This window comes from Schistocerca nitens, chromosome 8 (genome assembly GCF_023898315.1).
Source record: "Schistocerca nitens isolate TAMUIC-IGC-003100 chromosome 8, iqSchNite1.1, whole genome shotgun sequence".
In the NCBI taxonomy this organism is placed as follows: domain Eukaryota; kingdom Metazoa; phylum Arthropoda; class Insecta; order Orthoptera; family Acrididae; genus Schistocerca; species Schistocerca nitens.
Genome location: NC_064621.1, coordinates 258041512 through 258059165, shown reverse-complemented (window position 1 = coordinate 258059165; position 17654 = coordinate 258041512). Strand labels below are relative to the sequence as shown.

General features: G+C 41.7%; 1 protein-coding gene across 1 annotated transcript in view; it reads right to left on the bottom strand.

The window, feature by feature from the left end:
- Positions 1 to 227: 227 nt before the first annotated feature.
- Positions 228 to 17654, bottom strand: part of LOC126199509 (myrosinase 1-like) — a 32271-nt gene continuing 14844 nt past the window's right edge. The window contains exon 6 of the mRNA XM_049936431.1: positions 228 to 345. Within this exon, the coding sequence (XP_049792388.1) occupies positions 228 to 345 (118 nt within the window). The remainder of the gene's footprint in view (positions 346 to 17654) is intronic.

Below are 17654 nucleotides of genomic sequence, written 5' to 3'. Positions count from 1 at the left end.
CTGCTCTTGCTCCTCTATTTTGTACCTACTAAAGTGAAAAGAAGAAAGAGACCAACGTTCCTTTTCAGAAATTTATTACACAGGCAGTGCTTGGAAATATTTACATTCAGTAGTTGAGGACAATAATTCTCTTATTTCATGTAACTGCACTGTATTAATCAAGTGCGATTATTAAAAATTGCGACCACAAATTGGTTTACAAGCTTCGTGAGGTGAGACAGGACCTCCTATTGGTTGGGCAACTGCTTGCTGCTGAAGTCTTCCGCCATGAATCTGGCTGAATCCTTGGGCGTCCTCGTCCGGTTTGGACTGTTGAAATCCACCTCGTACAGCCCGTACTTAGCTCTGCATAGAAAACATGAGAGTGATCATGTAATTAAATGTCATGAACCACAGATACACACCTGAAAAGATACTGTCAATAATATGGGATGAGACAGAGCAGAGGAACTACTGGCTACATTGTACCCAACGAGACAGCAACCACGAATATTATTGTATTCAGTACCAGCCTCGGATTGTCATTTTCGTATTCTACATATTCAGGCACTAGTCGACAGTTACTAATACCTCCTCATCCATGCAACTGGTCATTTCCTCCTCCCCTCCCTCAATCCATCTCCTCCACTTGCTTCTCCTTGCCCACCTCCTTCTCCTCTCTGTCTATGTCCTCCTCTTTCCTTTCTCTGTTCATCTCCTCCTCGCGTCTCTCCCTGTATCTCTCCTTTTCCCCCCTCTCTCTCTGTCGATATCATCTTCATCACCTCTTCTCTCGCACGTTATCATCCCCACCCCAATAGAAGGGTGCTGGTTCTCACCCCCATAGTTTTTATGTCCAGATCATAACTAATATGTGCACCCAATTTGAATGAAATCGCCTAGGGATTTAGAATAGGTTTCCTGCCAGTCGCTTTACTCGCTTACACAGATTTAAAATATATTTCACATATATTTAACGTATTTCACTCACATTTGCGCACATATTTCTCCCGTATCTCTTGTGTATTTTGCCCTGCGGTTTCATTTTGTCTCAGCTCAATGTTTATGACGCCATATCTCCTGATTATGTGTCGTGCAATGATATAAATCAGCACGTACACTCAGTGGCGTATGTGGCTACTGTCTCTGCAGTGAGTTATGAATAGAAATAGTAGCAAACAAACAATAAATTAAAATATTATCCACGATGCAGGAGTTTTTCACGCGTCTCAGAGTTTGATGTCATACCTCCTGAACTATTTGCTATACAATAATGTTGTTAGTACATTCAACAGCATATGTGGGTACTGTTTGCGAACTATATTGCGAATAGATTTTCATTCATTGCCGTGTTTATAACGTCATATCTCCTAAACTCCTTGCCATAAACGATGATATAATTTCCCTGGTACATTCAACAGTATATGTGAATACTGTCTGCAAAATATGAGTGAGAAAAAGTTTCGTTAAGGTTTTGAAGTTTAGTGTAATGTTTGTTAAAACTCAGCAAGTGCTGTCATTCTGAAATACCAGATAAACAAACTGTAGGTACTCGCGCATCTTTGGGTATAGTGCTTTTTTAGGCCCAGCTTCACTACTTTTATAGGTACGTGGTTTTCAGCGTCACAGTATTTCTAAATAGATACGTGTACAATGTTTAGTTGAAATCGGTCCAGTGGTTTAGGAGGAGATGGGGAACATACAAAATACAGACGTAAGTACCTCCATTTTTTTAAATATTTGTGGATGTGTTTGTTTTTCGATATTATGTCATTTAACACATGAATGTATCACAATTACTCACGTGAATCCCGCGTTCCATTCCAGGGTGTCCATGAGACTCCATGCCAAATGTCCGATAACCGGAACACCGTCTGTGTGTATCGACTCTAGTACAGCTCCTAGGTATCCCTAGAAAAAACATTGCTGATAATGAAATGACTTTCGGAAGATGGAAATGTTTGCTATACGCGTGTGGAAAATCCTACTTACAGTATAGAATTCGATGCTCTCAGTGTCGTTTCGCCCTCCAGAATTGGACATACCGTTCTATGTTATAAAGACTGGGTAACCTGGGTATTCGTTGGCAACCCAGTTCAGTTGACCCCGCAATCCCCAAGGATAAGTCTGAAAGTTAAGATACTTATCATACAACATACGATTTTACTGTTTGGGTATCCACAGCTTAGATACATGACAGAAATATTACAAATATTTGAAAAGTTACTGAAGTGTACTGAAAAACTTGCGGTAGCCGCATTAGCTGTTAACAGTTCTTATGTTACAGGATTATATACAACCGGTTTCGAGATGATATAATCGTATCCTCAGATGTATACGTACAACTAGTTTAACATACATTTTTTTTAAAAAAAAAGATCAACAAACACCCCCATAAGCGACATGGTTTTACATCGCTGGTCCCTACCAGCAGCTTGCACTACTCATGTGCGCTGCCTGCGCCTGCTCCCTTTTGGAATTCTTGATGTTTCACTTTGTAACCATCCAGTTTAAGTGGTTCTGGCAATTCTAACGCTATCCAAACTTTGGGAGACCGTGTATTTTTTAAAAAAAAATCTGTGTTAAACTAGCTACACGCATACAACTGCGGATGCTATCAATTCATTGCGAAACCGGTTGTGTGTAATCCTGTAATAAAGAAAATACAATCAGCTAATGCGGTTACCAAATTTAATAATTAAAAAAGATTTAAAATATTTCTGTCACCAGTTACAGCACGGCGTTGCCCAGTTACTAACATCTAATTTTTCTAAACCTTATGTGAAAGGAAAATGCCTGAAATCTATCCTTGGTGTAAAATCTAATAATTTCTTTGGGTGTTCTTAAAAGTGTTAATATTGTGCACTAACTACAAAATCTTACTTTTCTTGATCTCTCACATTTTCACACTATAAGGAGTATGCATATACAAGCGATGCGATTCTTAGAAGAAAAAGTCAAAATTGGTCCTTTACTAAGAAAATGAGGTATGGGAGCCGATCAGAGAATCATGTATTGCCGTCATCAGCAGGTTGCTAATGGAGGTGAGCTGTCTTCTTCCGACCTATTACGAAGTATCAAGCGTCATGTTCATAAATGTAGTGAGTCATTGTGCAGTATAGCGTTGTGCTTGTTACGGATAAAAGGAGGGCAGAAGGTGAAACCTGATGCGACACATAGGGTAAAGCTCTACAAAACCGCCAAGTGTCGGTCGGTCGTAGCTTTCCTTCCCGAGGGACGGGTCACCGTCGCCAATGTCACTCTCTCATCCCACGAGACACTGGAGATGAGATGGAATTTATTTCAACACATTGGCGTAATGTCTGCTGATCATGAATATTACGCTTCAGCCCTCTTCCTCTTGGAAGCCAAATACTGGATGTGAAAATTTCTTCTACCCCGGGTTTGAACAAACACTACCGATATCAGTGCCTCCGCGCAAGCATGCATCAGCAACCTTACGATCTGGAGCGGTTTCTCAGAACGTAAGGCTCTGTACATACAACAAATTCCAATAAACTTTTATTTTTTTAGTCTGCTTCTACACGGTTTTCCATTCTATTTGTTCTGTTTGATTAAACTTCGGACTGCAAGTTATAGGGCCAGTGATGTGTCCACCAACTTTCAAAACTATCGATTCGACAGTATTATCGATCGATCGGAACTCCTTTTTTACGTTTCAGTCTTTCCCATTCCCATTCCACCCCACCCGTAGTGGTCTACGTAAAAACTTATTTTAGGTAGTAGATATGTACCAAATTTGGACCTTATTATTGCAGGTTTTTCTGAGCAAAAACATATCCGTCCATGTCTTGAGACATATCAGCAGGAGGATTGACGTCTTTTCTCTTGTTGACAGAAACAGTTATATTCGGTTGGTTATAATTTACATGATAGTACGTCAGACTCTAATTTTCCTAGGCTTCGTATTATGGTTACTGTTCACGCGATAATGTTACTATATCTCTCTTATGTGCAAGTGTTGCTAAATGTCTAGGCCTTATCAGATTGTTACATTACTCTAGCGTCATCTGCAGAATTTTTATGCAGGTCATTGGCTACAGTTAATGGTATCTTCAAATTACTTTCATATGATACCAGCTCTATTATACACGCTGGGTCTTTAATTTCTATGCGAGGCTGCGCTTAATGAATAGTGGAGCACGAAGTTTGATTTCATTGACTGCATAGAATATACTGTTGCTGAAAACTTCACTTTGTGTAAACTGTGTTTTAGACTGATGTTAAATTTCATGTTAAAATTATTACACTCAGATAATTCTTTTACGCACAGCACTGCGTGCAGAGAGTTTTATGGTGTAGTGACAAACTTAATTTATGAAATCCTTTGTTTGCAAGATAGGGATAGACTTAGTTCTTTCGTATGCAAGAGAAATTAAAATACCACAAAATAATTAACATTACACTGCAGATTTTCATACAAATAATGTGTATTGTGTTTCAGAGCCCTACCATTTCGATCGATTTAATCGTAATATGAAGTATAATTTTTTTATGTTTTTGAGGCATCAGTCCTCAGATTTACCTTAAATTTTTTGCCCCCTACAGCTCCCTCTGGCACCATGCAAGTCATTCGCTGATGTCTTAACAGATGTTCAATCATCCCATCCCTTCTCCTGTCAGTGTTTTCCACATATTCCTTTCCTCTCCGATTCTTCGCAGAACCTACTCATTCCTTACCTTCACCTAATTTTCAACTTTCATCTGCAGCACCACTCTCAACTGCTTCGATACTCTTCTTTTCCGGTTTTCCCACAGTCGTTGTTTCACTGACATACAACGTTATGATCCAAACGTACATTTTCAAAAATTTATTCCTCAATTTAAGGCCTATGGTTGATACTAGTAGACTTCTCTTGCCCAGGAATGCCCTTTTTACCAGTGCTAATCTACTTTTGATGTCCTTCTTACTGCTTCCGCCATTGGTTATTTTGCTGTCTAGGTAGCAGAATTCCTTAACTTCTCTCTGTTCGAATGTCTGCTGCTTCTCATCACTTTTGTCTTTTTTCGATTTACTCTCATCTTTTCTACTCACTAGACTGTTCATTCCATTCAGCAGATTATGCAATTCTTCTACACTTTCACTCAGGATAGTAGTGTCATCAGTTAATCGTATCACTCATATCCTTTCACCATCAGTTTTAATTCCACTCCTGAATCTTTTATTTCCATCATTGCCTCTTTGATGTACAGATTGATCAGTAGGGGCGAAAGACTACATTCCTGTCTTGCACCCCTTTCAATCCGAGCGCTTCTTTCTTGGTCGTCCACTCTTATTATTCTCTCTTGGCTTTTATACATATTGCATATATCCGTCTCTCCCTATAGCTTACTCCTGTTTTTCTCAGAATTTCGGCAATCTTGCATCATTTTACGTTGTCGAACGCTTTCTCCAGGTCGACTAATCCGATGTCTTAGTTTTTCTTCAGTTTTGTTTCCATTATCAAGGCAACGTCTGAATTGCATCTCTGGTGCCATTACCTTTCCTAAAGCCAAACTCATTGTCATCTAACAAATCCTCAATTTTTCTGTTCTGTATATTATACTTGTCAGAAACTAGGATGCATGAGCTGTTAAACTCATTGTGCGATAAGTCTCGCAACTGGCAGCTCTTGCAGTCTTCGGAATTGTGTGGACGATAATTTTCCGGAAGTCAGATATAATGGCGCACCAACGTGAATTGTCGACTTGTTGCCACTTCCCCCAATGATTTTAGATATTCTGATGGAATGTTATCTATCCCTTCCGCCTTATTTGATCATAAGACCTCAAAAGCTCTCATAAGTTATAATAGTGGATTTCCTATCTCTTCTATATGATTCCTGTTTCTTCTTGTATCACATCAGACAAAACCTTCCCCCTCACAGAAGCTGTCAATTTTGTTCTTTCCGCCTATCTGATCTCTCCTCTGCATTTAACCGTGGAATTTCCGTTGCAGCCTTAATGCTACCACGCTAGCTTTTAATTTCACAGAAGGTTATTTTGACTTTCCTATATGCTGAGTTAGTCCTTCCGCCAATCACTTCTTTTTCGATTTTTTCACATTTTTCATGTAGCCATTTTGTCTTGGCTTCCCTTCATTCTCCACCTACTTGTATTTCGGTATTCCTGAGTTTCCTAGTCCGCAGCTCGTGGTCGTGCGGTAGCGTTCTCGCTTCCCACGCCCGGGTTCCCGGGTTCGATTCCCGGCGGGGTCAGGGATTTTCTCTGCCTCGTGATGACTGGGTGTTGTGTGACGTCCTTAGGTTAGTTAGGTTGAAGTAGTTCTAAGTTCTAGGGGACTGATGTCCATAGATGTTAAGTCAAATAGTGATTAGAGCCATTTGAACCTTTTTTGAACCTGTGTTTCCGTGAACATTTTTGTTCTCCCTTCTTTCATCGATCAACTGAAGTACGCTACTGGCCATTAAAATTGCTACACCAAGAAGAAATGCAGATGAGAAACGGGTACTCATTAGACAAATATATTATAATAGAAGTGACATGTGATTAAATTTTCACGCAATTTGGGTGCATAGATCCTGAGGAATCAGTATCCAGAACAACCACCTCTGGCCGTAATAACGGCCTTGATACGCCTCGGCATTGAGTCAAACAGAGCTTGGATGGCAGCTTCAACACGATACCAAAGTTCATCAAGAGTAGTGACTGGCGTATTGTGACGAGCCAGTTGCTCGGCCACCATTGACCAGACGTTTCCAATTGGTGAGAGATGTGGAGAATGTGCTGGCCAAGGCAGCAGTCGAACATTTTCTGTATCCAGAAAGGCCCGTATAGGACCTGCAACATGCGATAGTGGATTATCCTGCCGAAATGTAGCGTTTCGCAGGGATCGAATGAAGGGTAGAGCCACGGGTCGTAACACATCTGAAATGTAACGTCCACTGTTCAAAGTGCCGTCAATGCGAACAAGACATGGTCTCCGAGCTGATAGTCCATGCTGCTGCAAACGCCGTCGAACTGTTCGTGCAGATGGTTGTTGTCTTGCAAACGTCCCCATCAGGGATCGAGACGTGGCTGCATGATCCGTTACAGCCATGCGGATAAGATGCCTGTAATCTCGACTGATAGTGATACGAGGCCGTTGGGATCCAGCACGGCGTTCCATATTAACCTCCTGAACCCACCGATTCCATATTCAGCTAACAGTCATTGGATATCGACCAACACGAGCAGTAATGTCGCGATACGATAAACCGCAATCGCGATAGTCTACAATCAGACCTTTATCAAAGTCGGAAACGTGATAGTACGCATTTCTCCTCTTTATACGAGGCATCACAACCAGGCAACGCCGGTCTACTGCTGTTTGTGTATGAGAAATCGGTTGGAAACTTTCCTCATGTCAGCACGTTGTAGGTGTCGCCACCGGCGCCAACCTTGTGTGAATGCTCTGGAAAGCTAACCATTTACATAGCACAGCATCTTCTTCCTGTCGGTTAAATTTCGCGTCTGTAGCACGTCATCTTCGTGGTGTAGCAATTTTAATGGCCAGTAGTGTATTTCTTCCGTTACCCACGGTTTCTTCGCAGTTGCTTTCCAGCTTCAGGGATTGCGCTTTTTATAGATGTCCATTCGACTTCATCCGTACTGCCTACTGAGGTATTCCTTATTGATGTATCTATAGCTTCAGAAAGCTTCAACCGTATCTCGTCATTCCTTAGTACTTCCGTACCCACTTCTTTGCGTACTGATTCTTCCTGCCTAGTCTGTTAAACTCCAACCTACTCTTCATCATCACCAAATTTTGATCTGAGTCTATTTACATTCCCGCTTACGCCTTACAATCGAATATTTGATTTCGGAATCTCTGCCTCACCATGATGTATTCTAACTGAAATCGTCCCATATACATCCCATATCACCTGGCCTTTTCCAAGTGTACCTCCACCTCTTGTAATTCTTCGACAGAGTATTCTCTATTACTAGCTGAAATTTATTACAGAACTCAGTTAGCCTTTCACCTCTCTCATTTCTTGTCCCAAGACCATATTCTCCTGTAATCTCTCCTTGTACTCCTTCCCCTAGAACTGCATTCCATTCCCCTATGGCTATTAAATTATCGTTTCCCTTTACGTAATGCACTACCATCTCAGTTTCCTCATATATTTTCTCTCTCTCTCCATCTTCAGTTTGTGATGTCGGTTTGTATACCTGAGCTATCTTTTTAGGTGTTGGTTTTCTGTCTATTCTGATAAGAACAGGCCTATCACTTAACTCTTCATAGTAACACATTCTCTGCCATACCTCTCTATTCATAACGAATTCTGCTTCCTTTAAACCATTTTCTGCTGCTTTTGATATTACCCTATGCTCATCTGACCAGAAGTCCTTGTCTTCCCTCTATTTCACTTCACTGACCCCTTCTGTGTCCAGATTGAGCATTTGCATTTCCCTTTTCAGATTTTCTAGCTTCCCTACCACGTTCAAGCCTCTGACATTCCGCGCCCCGACTCGTAGAACTTTTTCCTTTAGTCGGTTATTCAGTCTTTTTCTCATGGTCACCACCTCTTTGGCAGTCCCCTCCCGGAGATCCGAATGTGGGACTATTCCGTAATCTTTTGCCAATGGTGAGATCATCATGAAACTTTTTCAGTTACAGGCCACATGTCCTGTGTATACACGTCATGTGTCTTTAATGCAGTGGTATCCACTGCTTTCTGCATCCTTATGCCGTTGATTATTGCTGATTATTTCGTCTTTAGGGGCAGTTTCACATGCTAAGGCAAGAGAGTGCTTTGAACCCTGTCCTCCGTTCTATTTGACAATACTGTTAGCAAAATGAGGATGAGTTCTTATGCCGGAAGTCTTCGGGCACCAATGCTGGTTATTGAAATTCAAGCGGTGGCGGGACCGAGGACGTGTTGATTATTAATCAAAGACGCTACGCCTATTTGGTGATCTCATTTTGTTCGTTATTTCTCGTTGAATTTTTTATGGACAGATGTCACATGACATCCATTCAAGTTCATCATTGATCTGTTCACTCAGTTTTTTATTACAGAGGGCAGCTTACCCTCTCACCGAACACGCTGAGTTACCATGCCGGAGATGAATACGCTCCTCTTTAATAGAGTGTGTCAGAAATGTAACCGATCATCAGCTTCAATCCTCATTTCAACTTCTTCAAAAAAAAATGTTAGCTTGCGAACATATTCGCGATGTTTCAGCCCAGAACATTCTGAATCCCTTTGTAGTTAAGCCTTCACACGCAGGACCTCCGTCTCACTGCCGTTATAACGAATAATGATTTGAAAGAAGTTTCGAAGTTCCTCGAGAATGTCAGCTTCAGACCATATTATACACATTTCGACGATCTCCAATGAACAGGATATGCGCCGTGAGCAATACCGAATGTGCTGTCACAGTTTTATTATGTTTGTGAACGTCAATCTTTGAAAGCTAGGCACCGTTTAAGATATTTCCGCTAACACATTGTGATCCATTATACTTTCGTACAAGCAGTAATTTGAGCTTACCTCACGAGACGATGTAATTACAGCAGAATCCCGCGTTTTAGAAGGTGATTCGCCTGTGACACCTAGCGTCACGAAATTCGTTCCGAAGTGGATCATTCCAAAGAAGTCGGCCGACCCTGTAACACGGTTCATTCCCTCCGTTTTAGCACAATGATAAACGACTGCTCCAAACATAAAACGTATTTGCTTGATTATGTGTGTATTATAGCCTAGACAGATGCATAAGAAAGTAATCAGTGCTGAGCTAAAGCATATTTAACAAAAGGAAAATTTATGAAAGTAGTTTTTTCTTAGTTCAATATTTATTAGAGTATCCCCTATTTCTCTCCAAAATCAATTAATAATAAGAAAAAGGAATATCAATACTTACAGATAATATTTACATTTCGATGTTTCTTAAAAGAGTATATTAGAAGAATCATTAAAATCACGAATAAAAACAAATAGCTTCCAAATCTAAAGGCATGAAATTGCAAGATGTCACGATGTATTGTAGCTTCTAGGAGCCGTTTGATATGTTAAAAATAACGCTTAGTAATCGACATTCATAAAGTAGTGCTCAGTATTGACATGAATGTTTTGGAATAACATCACTTCAGTTCGTGTACATTAATTCAAAAGACGGAAGTCAAGTGTGTAGAAGTGTGTGCATCTACTGTGCTAAAGCTACACTGTTCAACCATCGAAAAGGCCTTCAGTAAGTTGTAAGATACTGATAGTAGTGTTTTCCCGTTCTTCATGGTGAAAGGTGGAAAGACGTCCTGGTGTTTTGAAGGAACAAATGCGCAGAGCAACCTACGCAGTAGTTCATTCTAAAGGAGACTTAGCAGAGGCTTCGAGAAATGAACTCTGCGTGATTCACTTGGTTTTCTCGGTATCGCGATGCCATTGGCCTTTCTTTACGTGCGGAGTATTGTCGTGCTATTATAAAACCTGTACGATTTCTGTTACCGCTTTTGGGAAACAAGCACTTTTTAAAGTGTTTCCCAAACGCTACTGTTGATTAAGTTTTTCGACTATGACTCGTGATCAGAGAAAATATAAGGCAAATCAGTCATATCCTGACCTTCACTGACTTCCATTGTCGCCACTCACACGCTTATGTGAGTGCCGCTTCTTGTACCGAAACCTATCACACACAGAAAACAGTTTTGCACTGCTGCGTATACGGAGGTACGAAAATATTTTGCACAGCGTGTTCCCGTGGTGATGCTGCTCACTTTCAAGGATGATGCTTAACGGCATGTCGCAGGGAGCTGAAATGGGATGTCTTATAAGAGACGAGGGAATATGTCCCGCAGAAGTACAATATACGATGGTGCTACTAATCGGAAAGGAGTCTGACACCACGCAACCATTAACCAATCACTGCCTACATACGGCTAAGAGTTCACCGAAAACCTATGTTGGCCGATCTTCACAGTTGTAATGGGGCAGTACGTACCTGAATACTAAAACTATTGGGGATGTCGTCTCTGGAGAAATCTGTTTCACCTGAGAAAAGTGCAAATGCAGGAAACTGAGACACTGGAGAATCCTTTGGGTGTGTAGGGCGAAAGGTCCGAAGTTACGAGGAGAAAAATGTGGCATTTTCCGAGAATGGGAAGTCGCTGCTGTTCTTGCATTTCCTTTTTACACAGCGCTGTATGCAATTCCCAGTCAACGTTCAACCGATAGCATAGATTCCAGTGTCCCCATGCAAGTGAACAATTCTGTTTCTTTCGAATCTAGAATCCTTGAATATCATTATCGTGTAGTGTGTGTGTGTGTGTGTGTGTGTGTGTGTGTGTGTGTGTGTGTGATGTGGTGTTTTCTCTTTCGGACATGTCCGAAAGAATAGACACAATTTTGACCCAACAGCCACTATGAATGACGACACAAAGGAACAACGGACATTGGCTGCGAGCGGGGAGTGATTTAACTCTCCACATTGATTTGGATCAATGTCCGCTCACAGCCCATGTCTACAATTCCTTTGTGTCTTATTTCATAGTGGATGCATACGTACAATTACAGAGGCTGAATAGGGGACTTAGTAGATCAAGTTTTACATAACAACATATGTCCAGAAACGACATCAAACGACGCTACAGATCGTCGGAGTTATAGGCGCATATATATATATATATATATATATATATATATATATATATATATATGGCGTATTTCCGTGATGCTACCAACTTCCTACGATGATGTGGAAGGCTAAATGTATCAACTAGAGGTAAGGATCCCTTGTGCCGGAAGCGAAGGAGTCCAAAGTCATAACCGAAAATCTTTCTGATAGTGAAATGCATGTACCGGTACTGTTGTAGTTAAGATTGTAGGGGAGGCTACTTTTAGAGGCGGTAGTATGGACAAAAACAAGAAAAAATATCCAGTGAACATGGGCTCCAAAATGAATACCTGAGGAGCTATGAACATTTGTTTATCTTCGCTACTGCTATACGCATCTCCCTGTTGGCCAAATGCTCAAAGCTTTTAAGGGATGCATTTGAGAACCCTTGTTTACTGGGCTTTTTCCTTTTTTTTAGTCCATACTACTACCTCTGAAAGTTGCCTACACTACAATCTTAGGGAGATCAGTACCGGACGGTTTTCTCTTATAGTTTTCGAATCGTTGTTTTCCGGTACAGGGACCCTTACCTCAGACTGATACATTAATCCTTCTCGATCATCCTGGAAAGTTTGTAACGCCATCACGGAATCACCCTGTATATACATACACCTACAGGCGCCAGCGCCTATAACTTCGACGCTCTGTAGCGTCCTTGGACGACTTTACCGTACATGGTTTCTTATGTAGAGCTTCATATACTAAGTCCCCTCTACAAGCTCTAGAAGCGTGTAACATAAATTGTGAAGCACCCTTTACATATTTCAGGCGAGGCGTCTAATGACCTTTCAAGTGCAAATGCACACCAGGGTCGAACTCTTATGGGAATCGGTGCAATGCCATTAATAATGATAATAGGCAAAGGGCACTACATTAGTACTGTGGTGGTAAGTTGAGAACTTGTGGCTCACGAGGGGCTTGCAAGGATAGTCCGTACACTTGCTGCGACGACTATGTCGGGATGGTGCAGTGGTCATCGCATCTACTTCATAAGCAGCACACCCGCGTTTGAATCCCAGTTCGGCTCAAATTTTCAACTTTCACCATTGAATTAAATCAATGCCCGCTCGCTGCCAGTGTCTGAATTATTAGTTTATGTTTTGGGCAGTCTAGACAGAAGTAACAGAGAACAGGTCAAATGGTGTGGCATAAGGTTTATATGACACACACGGGGTAGTCATAAAGCGTTAATTATCGAGTCGAAAGAAAATCAGTATGTGAAATTTATTTTGTGTCTATTTGTAGGTATACGTATGCCTGCACTGCGATACACATTGAAATCAGCGTGACACCCTACGGTAGCAAGACGCTGCAGGAGACAAAACGATTTGCCATAGCACAGTGACAAAGTAGACAATCTTATGGTGGTACATTACACTACAGTTTATGATGTACGTCTGTTTCTGATCTGCCTTATCTAACCAACTGTAAGTGTTGTTCTCATACATTTTACAGGTATCGTGGGAATTACTTTTGAAATGGATGGACTTGAACCACTGACTAACTAGACAGAGGATGCAGAGGCTGCTGAAAGAGCACGACAGTTTCAGGAGGGTATTGTAGCTCTGCCGTAATCCAGTTGTAGCTCCTGTAACTTTTCAGTGCATTGCTCGTTGGAGTGCGCAACTGACACTAACCACGTGACAAATGAGACCTACATATAGGACACGAATGACTGTGAGAAAAACCGTTCTGCAGGTGGGGATCTTCGCTCATCCTATCTACAGTCAGGATGAGGATTATCCGGCTATGGTGCGACAGCAAGTAGATGCCAATAGTGAGGCTGAGGGACGGCCCCGATCAAGGCTACCAACCTTCACACAGGAAGAGATCGACTACATTAGGGGTGAGTAACCAAATGTATACTAGTGGCAGGCCATTAAGATTCAACTGATGGGGACATAATCGAATCCAGTACTGTCCAGACGTGACTGTGTCATAAACAGTCCTCATTTGTTCGTCCATTTCGGACCTTAGTTCTTATGATTTTTTGTGAATGAATCGTGTCAACAGCTGAAAGTGAACGGCAATGGGTGTTGAATTCTGTCCCACTAGAACGTCTCGACTTCGAACGACAGGTTTTGTTCCTGATGTACTGAGCAAAACGAGCCAGCTAGCGAAGTCACACACCCGAAAAAAATGTAAACAGATTCAACAGAAAAACTTTCAGACGGTCATCAATTACATTATTTTGTTTGGGCTGCTGTTCTGTAATTAAGTATTCTTGATTAAACATGAAGTGTCAAGTAAGATTCAAGAGATAAGCCTTTAACGCATATGACTGTTAGCCGCCCGGGGTGGCCGAGCTGTTCCAGGCGCTACAGTCTGGAACCGCGCGACCGCTACGGTCGCAGGTTCGAATCCTGCCTCGGGCATGGATGTGTGTGATGTCCTTAGCTTAGTTAGGTGTAAGTAGTTCTTAGTTCTACGGGACTGATGACCTCAGAAGTTAAGTCCCATCTTGCTCAGAGCCATTTGAAGCCATATGACTGTTATGACGCTGCAATCTGTCTTCCACGAGGATGAAATGACAGTTCTTGGAGGCTACAACAATGGCCATATATTTCCAATATTATCAGTCTTCTCGAGATAGTAAGCACATCCAAACTATATATATTTTTCTAAATTCTTTCACAGTGCTAAATAACATTATTTGCACTCAGTTCCTAGCCGGCCACTGTGGCCGTGCGGTTTTAGGCGCTTCAGTCTGGAACCGCGTGACCGCTACGGTCGCAGGTTCGAATCCTGCCTCGGGCATGGATGTGTGTGATGTCCTTAGGTTAGTTAGGTTTAAGTAGTTCTAAGTTCTAGGGGACTGATGACCACAGATGTTAAGTCCCATAGTGCTCAGAGCCATTTTTTTGCACTCAGTTCCGTTCTAGACAGTCAACTTTGCGACGTATAATCAGCTTCTTTGGAGAAACTGAACTTCAATAGCCTCTACTTTTGAGATTGCCGGTACCCTACAAAATATGATATCGCGAGAGCAATCATTAGCTTTAAGAGGGCAACGTACAGACGGGCTATCTGAAGAAGGTGTAACTGTTGGAACTGAATATTGCTGATTAAATTTTTTTGTGATTATGATTGCAAACAAAAGTGGTTTCGAAACAATTATCTATCATCATGCACAAATCCTTTCACTTTGGTTTCTGACAGACGCCCAGTTACTAACGAGCGTATTTTTCAGTACGCCTCTGATAGTACGTTACTTGTAGTAAAGGGAAGCACTTATTATTTCCTGCTAGAAATGCAAGTCACGGCTTAAAGTTTCCGCGTACTCTCCCTACAGCACATATCTCCATTTCGCATTGGTGCTGAGTCATCTGATGGTGGATTATGGCCGCCAAATTTATTCAACATGAACTTTTCCTGCGTTGTTGCTCTTTAAGTAAGTTATTTAGAACATAATGTATAGTAATTGAAATGGTACACAAAATAATATCGAGTGTCTAGAGGCTATAAAGTGCTCTGACATTAGAAAATATATTTGATGCCATTTGCAACATGGAAACAATGTAGTCTTTTGTATTTATTTCCAAATACTTACCAAAACTTTTATGTCCTTGTATAAACTGTTACGTGGTAAATTAAAGAAAACTGAATAAGTAAGACAATACTTATATATATTCGATTTATGCTTCAGAAGAGCGCATCACAACTGTCACTGTATAATTCAAAAGAGTGTGATATAGACTTAAATTCGAAAACTAAAGGAACTCGAAATGTTCTGTTCCACTTAAATCACCTAGTACATAATGGCATTTCACTTTTTCTAGACTATCGTTACTGACACTGCCAGCATTGTGTGGTGTTGCATATAAGGAAAACTTTACTCACTCCAAACTGTTATAGCACCTGCTAAATTATTGACATTACCTCTTACCTTTCACATATTTGAGAATTAAATTTGTGTTATGCGTGGAAAGAAAACACGAATGTAGCTGTCTCTCATATTCAGTGATAGATCACTGGTATACATTAAGGAAAGGCAGAGGGCCTTGAAACGACTCTACGGCGTCTATGAGTTTTCAGACTTCCGGAGGGGATTAGTACTCGTTACACATACGCCAAGGAAAGCCGTTTGCTTTTAGGTTGCTAGAAGCCTAATGAACCACATGCAAACTTTTGACTACTTCTGAAATATCCGCCATACACGAATTTTATTGCCAAGATATCAACATGAGCTCATTATCATCTTCCTAAAGCTACTGAAGCACGATTCTGCCCTTAATTCACTGAAAGTTATCCTTATGGAAGTCACCACCACCATTGGTGCAAATCAAGCCGCAAGAGATGCACGTGATGCTCAAAAATTTTAACGTCTTTTTAGCTATCATTGGGCCTTAGATTACTTCGACATCTCCACTGGAAGCCCAGCTGACTGTCCTTCATAGCAGGATACTACGCCTAATGGCCTCTGTCCATGCTGCAGTGCACATCCGTGATTGGTGGTTGGCACTTGGAATCCCCAAACAAACTGAGGACAATAAAGGAGACCTTGAAGATGTGGCAGTCTTCCCTTCGCTCTTCTCGCGGTAAATCTACGGTCCGTTGTCAGCTGTGCATGGGAAAAATTTGGCTGAACCACGGCCACATTCTTCGACTTCAGGATCCACCTTGCTGCAATGTGGTGCTCGCCTGACGGTAGCCCACATCCTACTAGACTGCCCAAATGTGGTTGCTTCGCGTCGGTCTCGTAACGTTCCTGAAACATTGCCTCTAGTTTTACGCCAAAGCAGCTGACCTGGTCTTACGTTTCACCTGCGAAGGTGGTTCCTACTCGTTTTTGTGAGGTATGGCACTTTGGACACGTTGACCGAGTGAGGAGTTGATGGGGCACCCCTCGCCTGCTCTGGCCCACGGGACTCACGGCGGCCCTTGCTCGGTGGTCTGGCTGAACCCCTAACGTTTCCACTTTTTTGTTATCCTTAGTCTTTTATGTTTCTCGTTTTCAATTTTTGTTACCTATTTTTGTCATCCAGCCTGTGCTGCTCGGTTTATTCGAGTAATGAACGGTGAGGTGGTGTTGGTGGGATGCAGAGGGTGCATCTCCCACAGCATACCATGCTCTGGGGACATCCAACTACATTCTGGACAGAGTGGCTCACCCGCCTTACATCCCCTCCTTCTGTGTCATGATTTTATCTCTGTCTTGTTGTGTGGCCGGCCGAAGTGGCCGCGCGGTTCTGGCGCTGCAGTCTGGAACCGCGGGACCGCTACGGTCGCAGGTTCGAATCCTGCCTCGGGCATGGATGTGTGTGATGTCCTTAGGTTAGTTAGGTTTAACTAGTTCTAAGTTCTAGGGGACTAATGACCTCAGCAGTTGAGTCCCATAGTGCTCAGAGCCATTTGAACCATTTTTTTGTCTTGTTGTGTCTTGCTTACAGTCAGGCTCCTCAGGATTTTTCTTTTGTATCCTTCATCTGAGAATTATTTCTGGTTCTGATACATATAGGATGAAGGGACTGATGACCTCGTAATTTGGTCACTTTAACTCCAACAATCAACAAACCAAAGAACAGTGCATGTTTCGAGCAGCTGTTTGCGATGGTGAGGGTCCATCTAGACACAACAATTGACCTTGTGTAACAAGAAAGGAGTGTCCAGGATTACCTCTTGCAATTATGCTGTTTAAAGTAAAGTAAAGATTTAAGTCATCCTACATCTCAAGACGTTCACTCCTGACGATAGCTCGAGTTCACTGAAGATTTTCTTGATGCAGCATACTGCAGGGTTTTCAGCTTCTACCCTTATCAGCACAATTTTGGTGATCTCAGTGAGCTTCAGATTTAACAGTTCATCAGTTGCGTCTTTAATGTTATGGAAATTATAGCATTCCATTTTAATATATGAAAAGGCTTACCCAAAGTTTTGCAGATCTGATGACATCACGTAAGTCATCTGGTATGTTCGCCCTTGTGATGCTCTTGCTATTGCCTATAATACGAAAAAAACTTTATAGTCCGGGTAGCCACACCCAGGATCTATAATTTTGAAGGTAAAACCGCTTCAGCTATACAAGTACTTTAAACCTCGACTGGTTTCACAGCATTTTA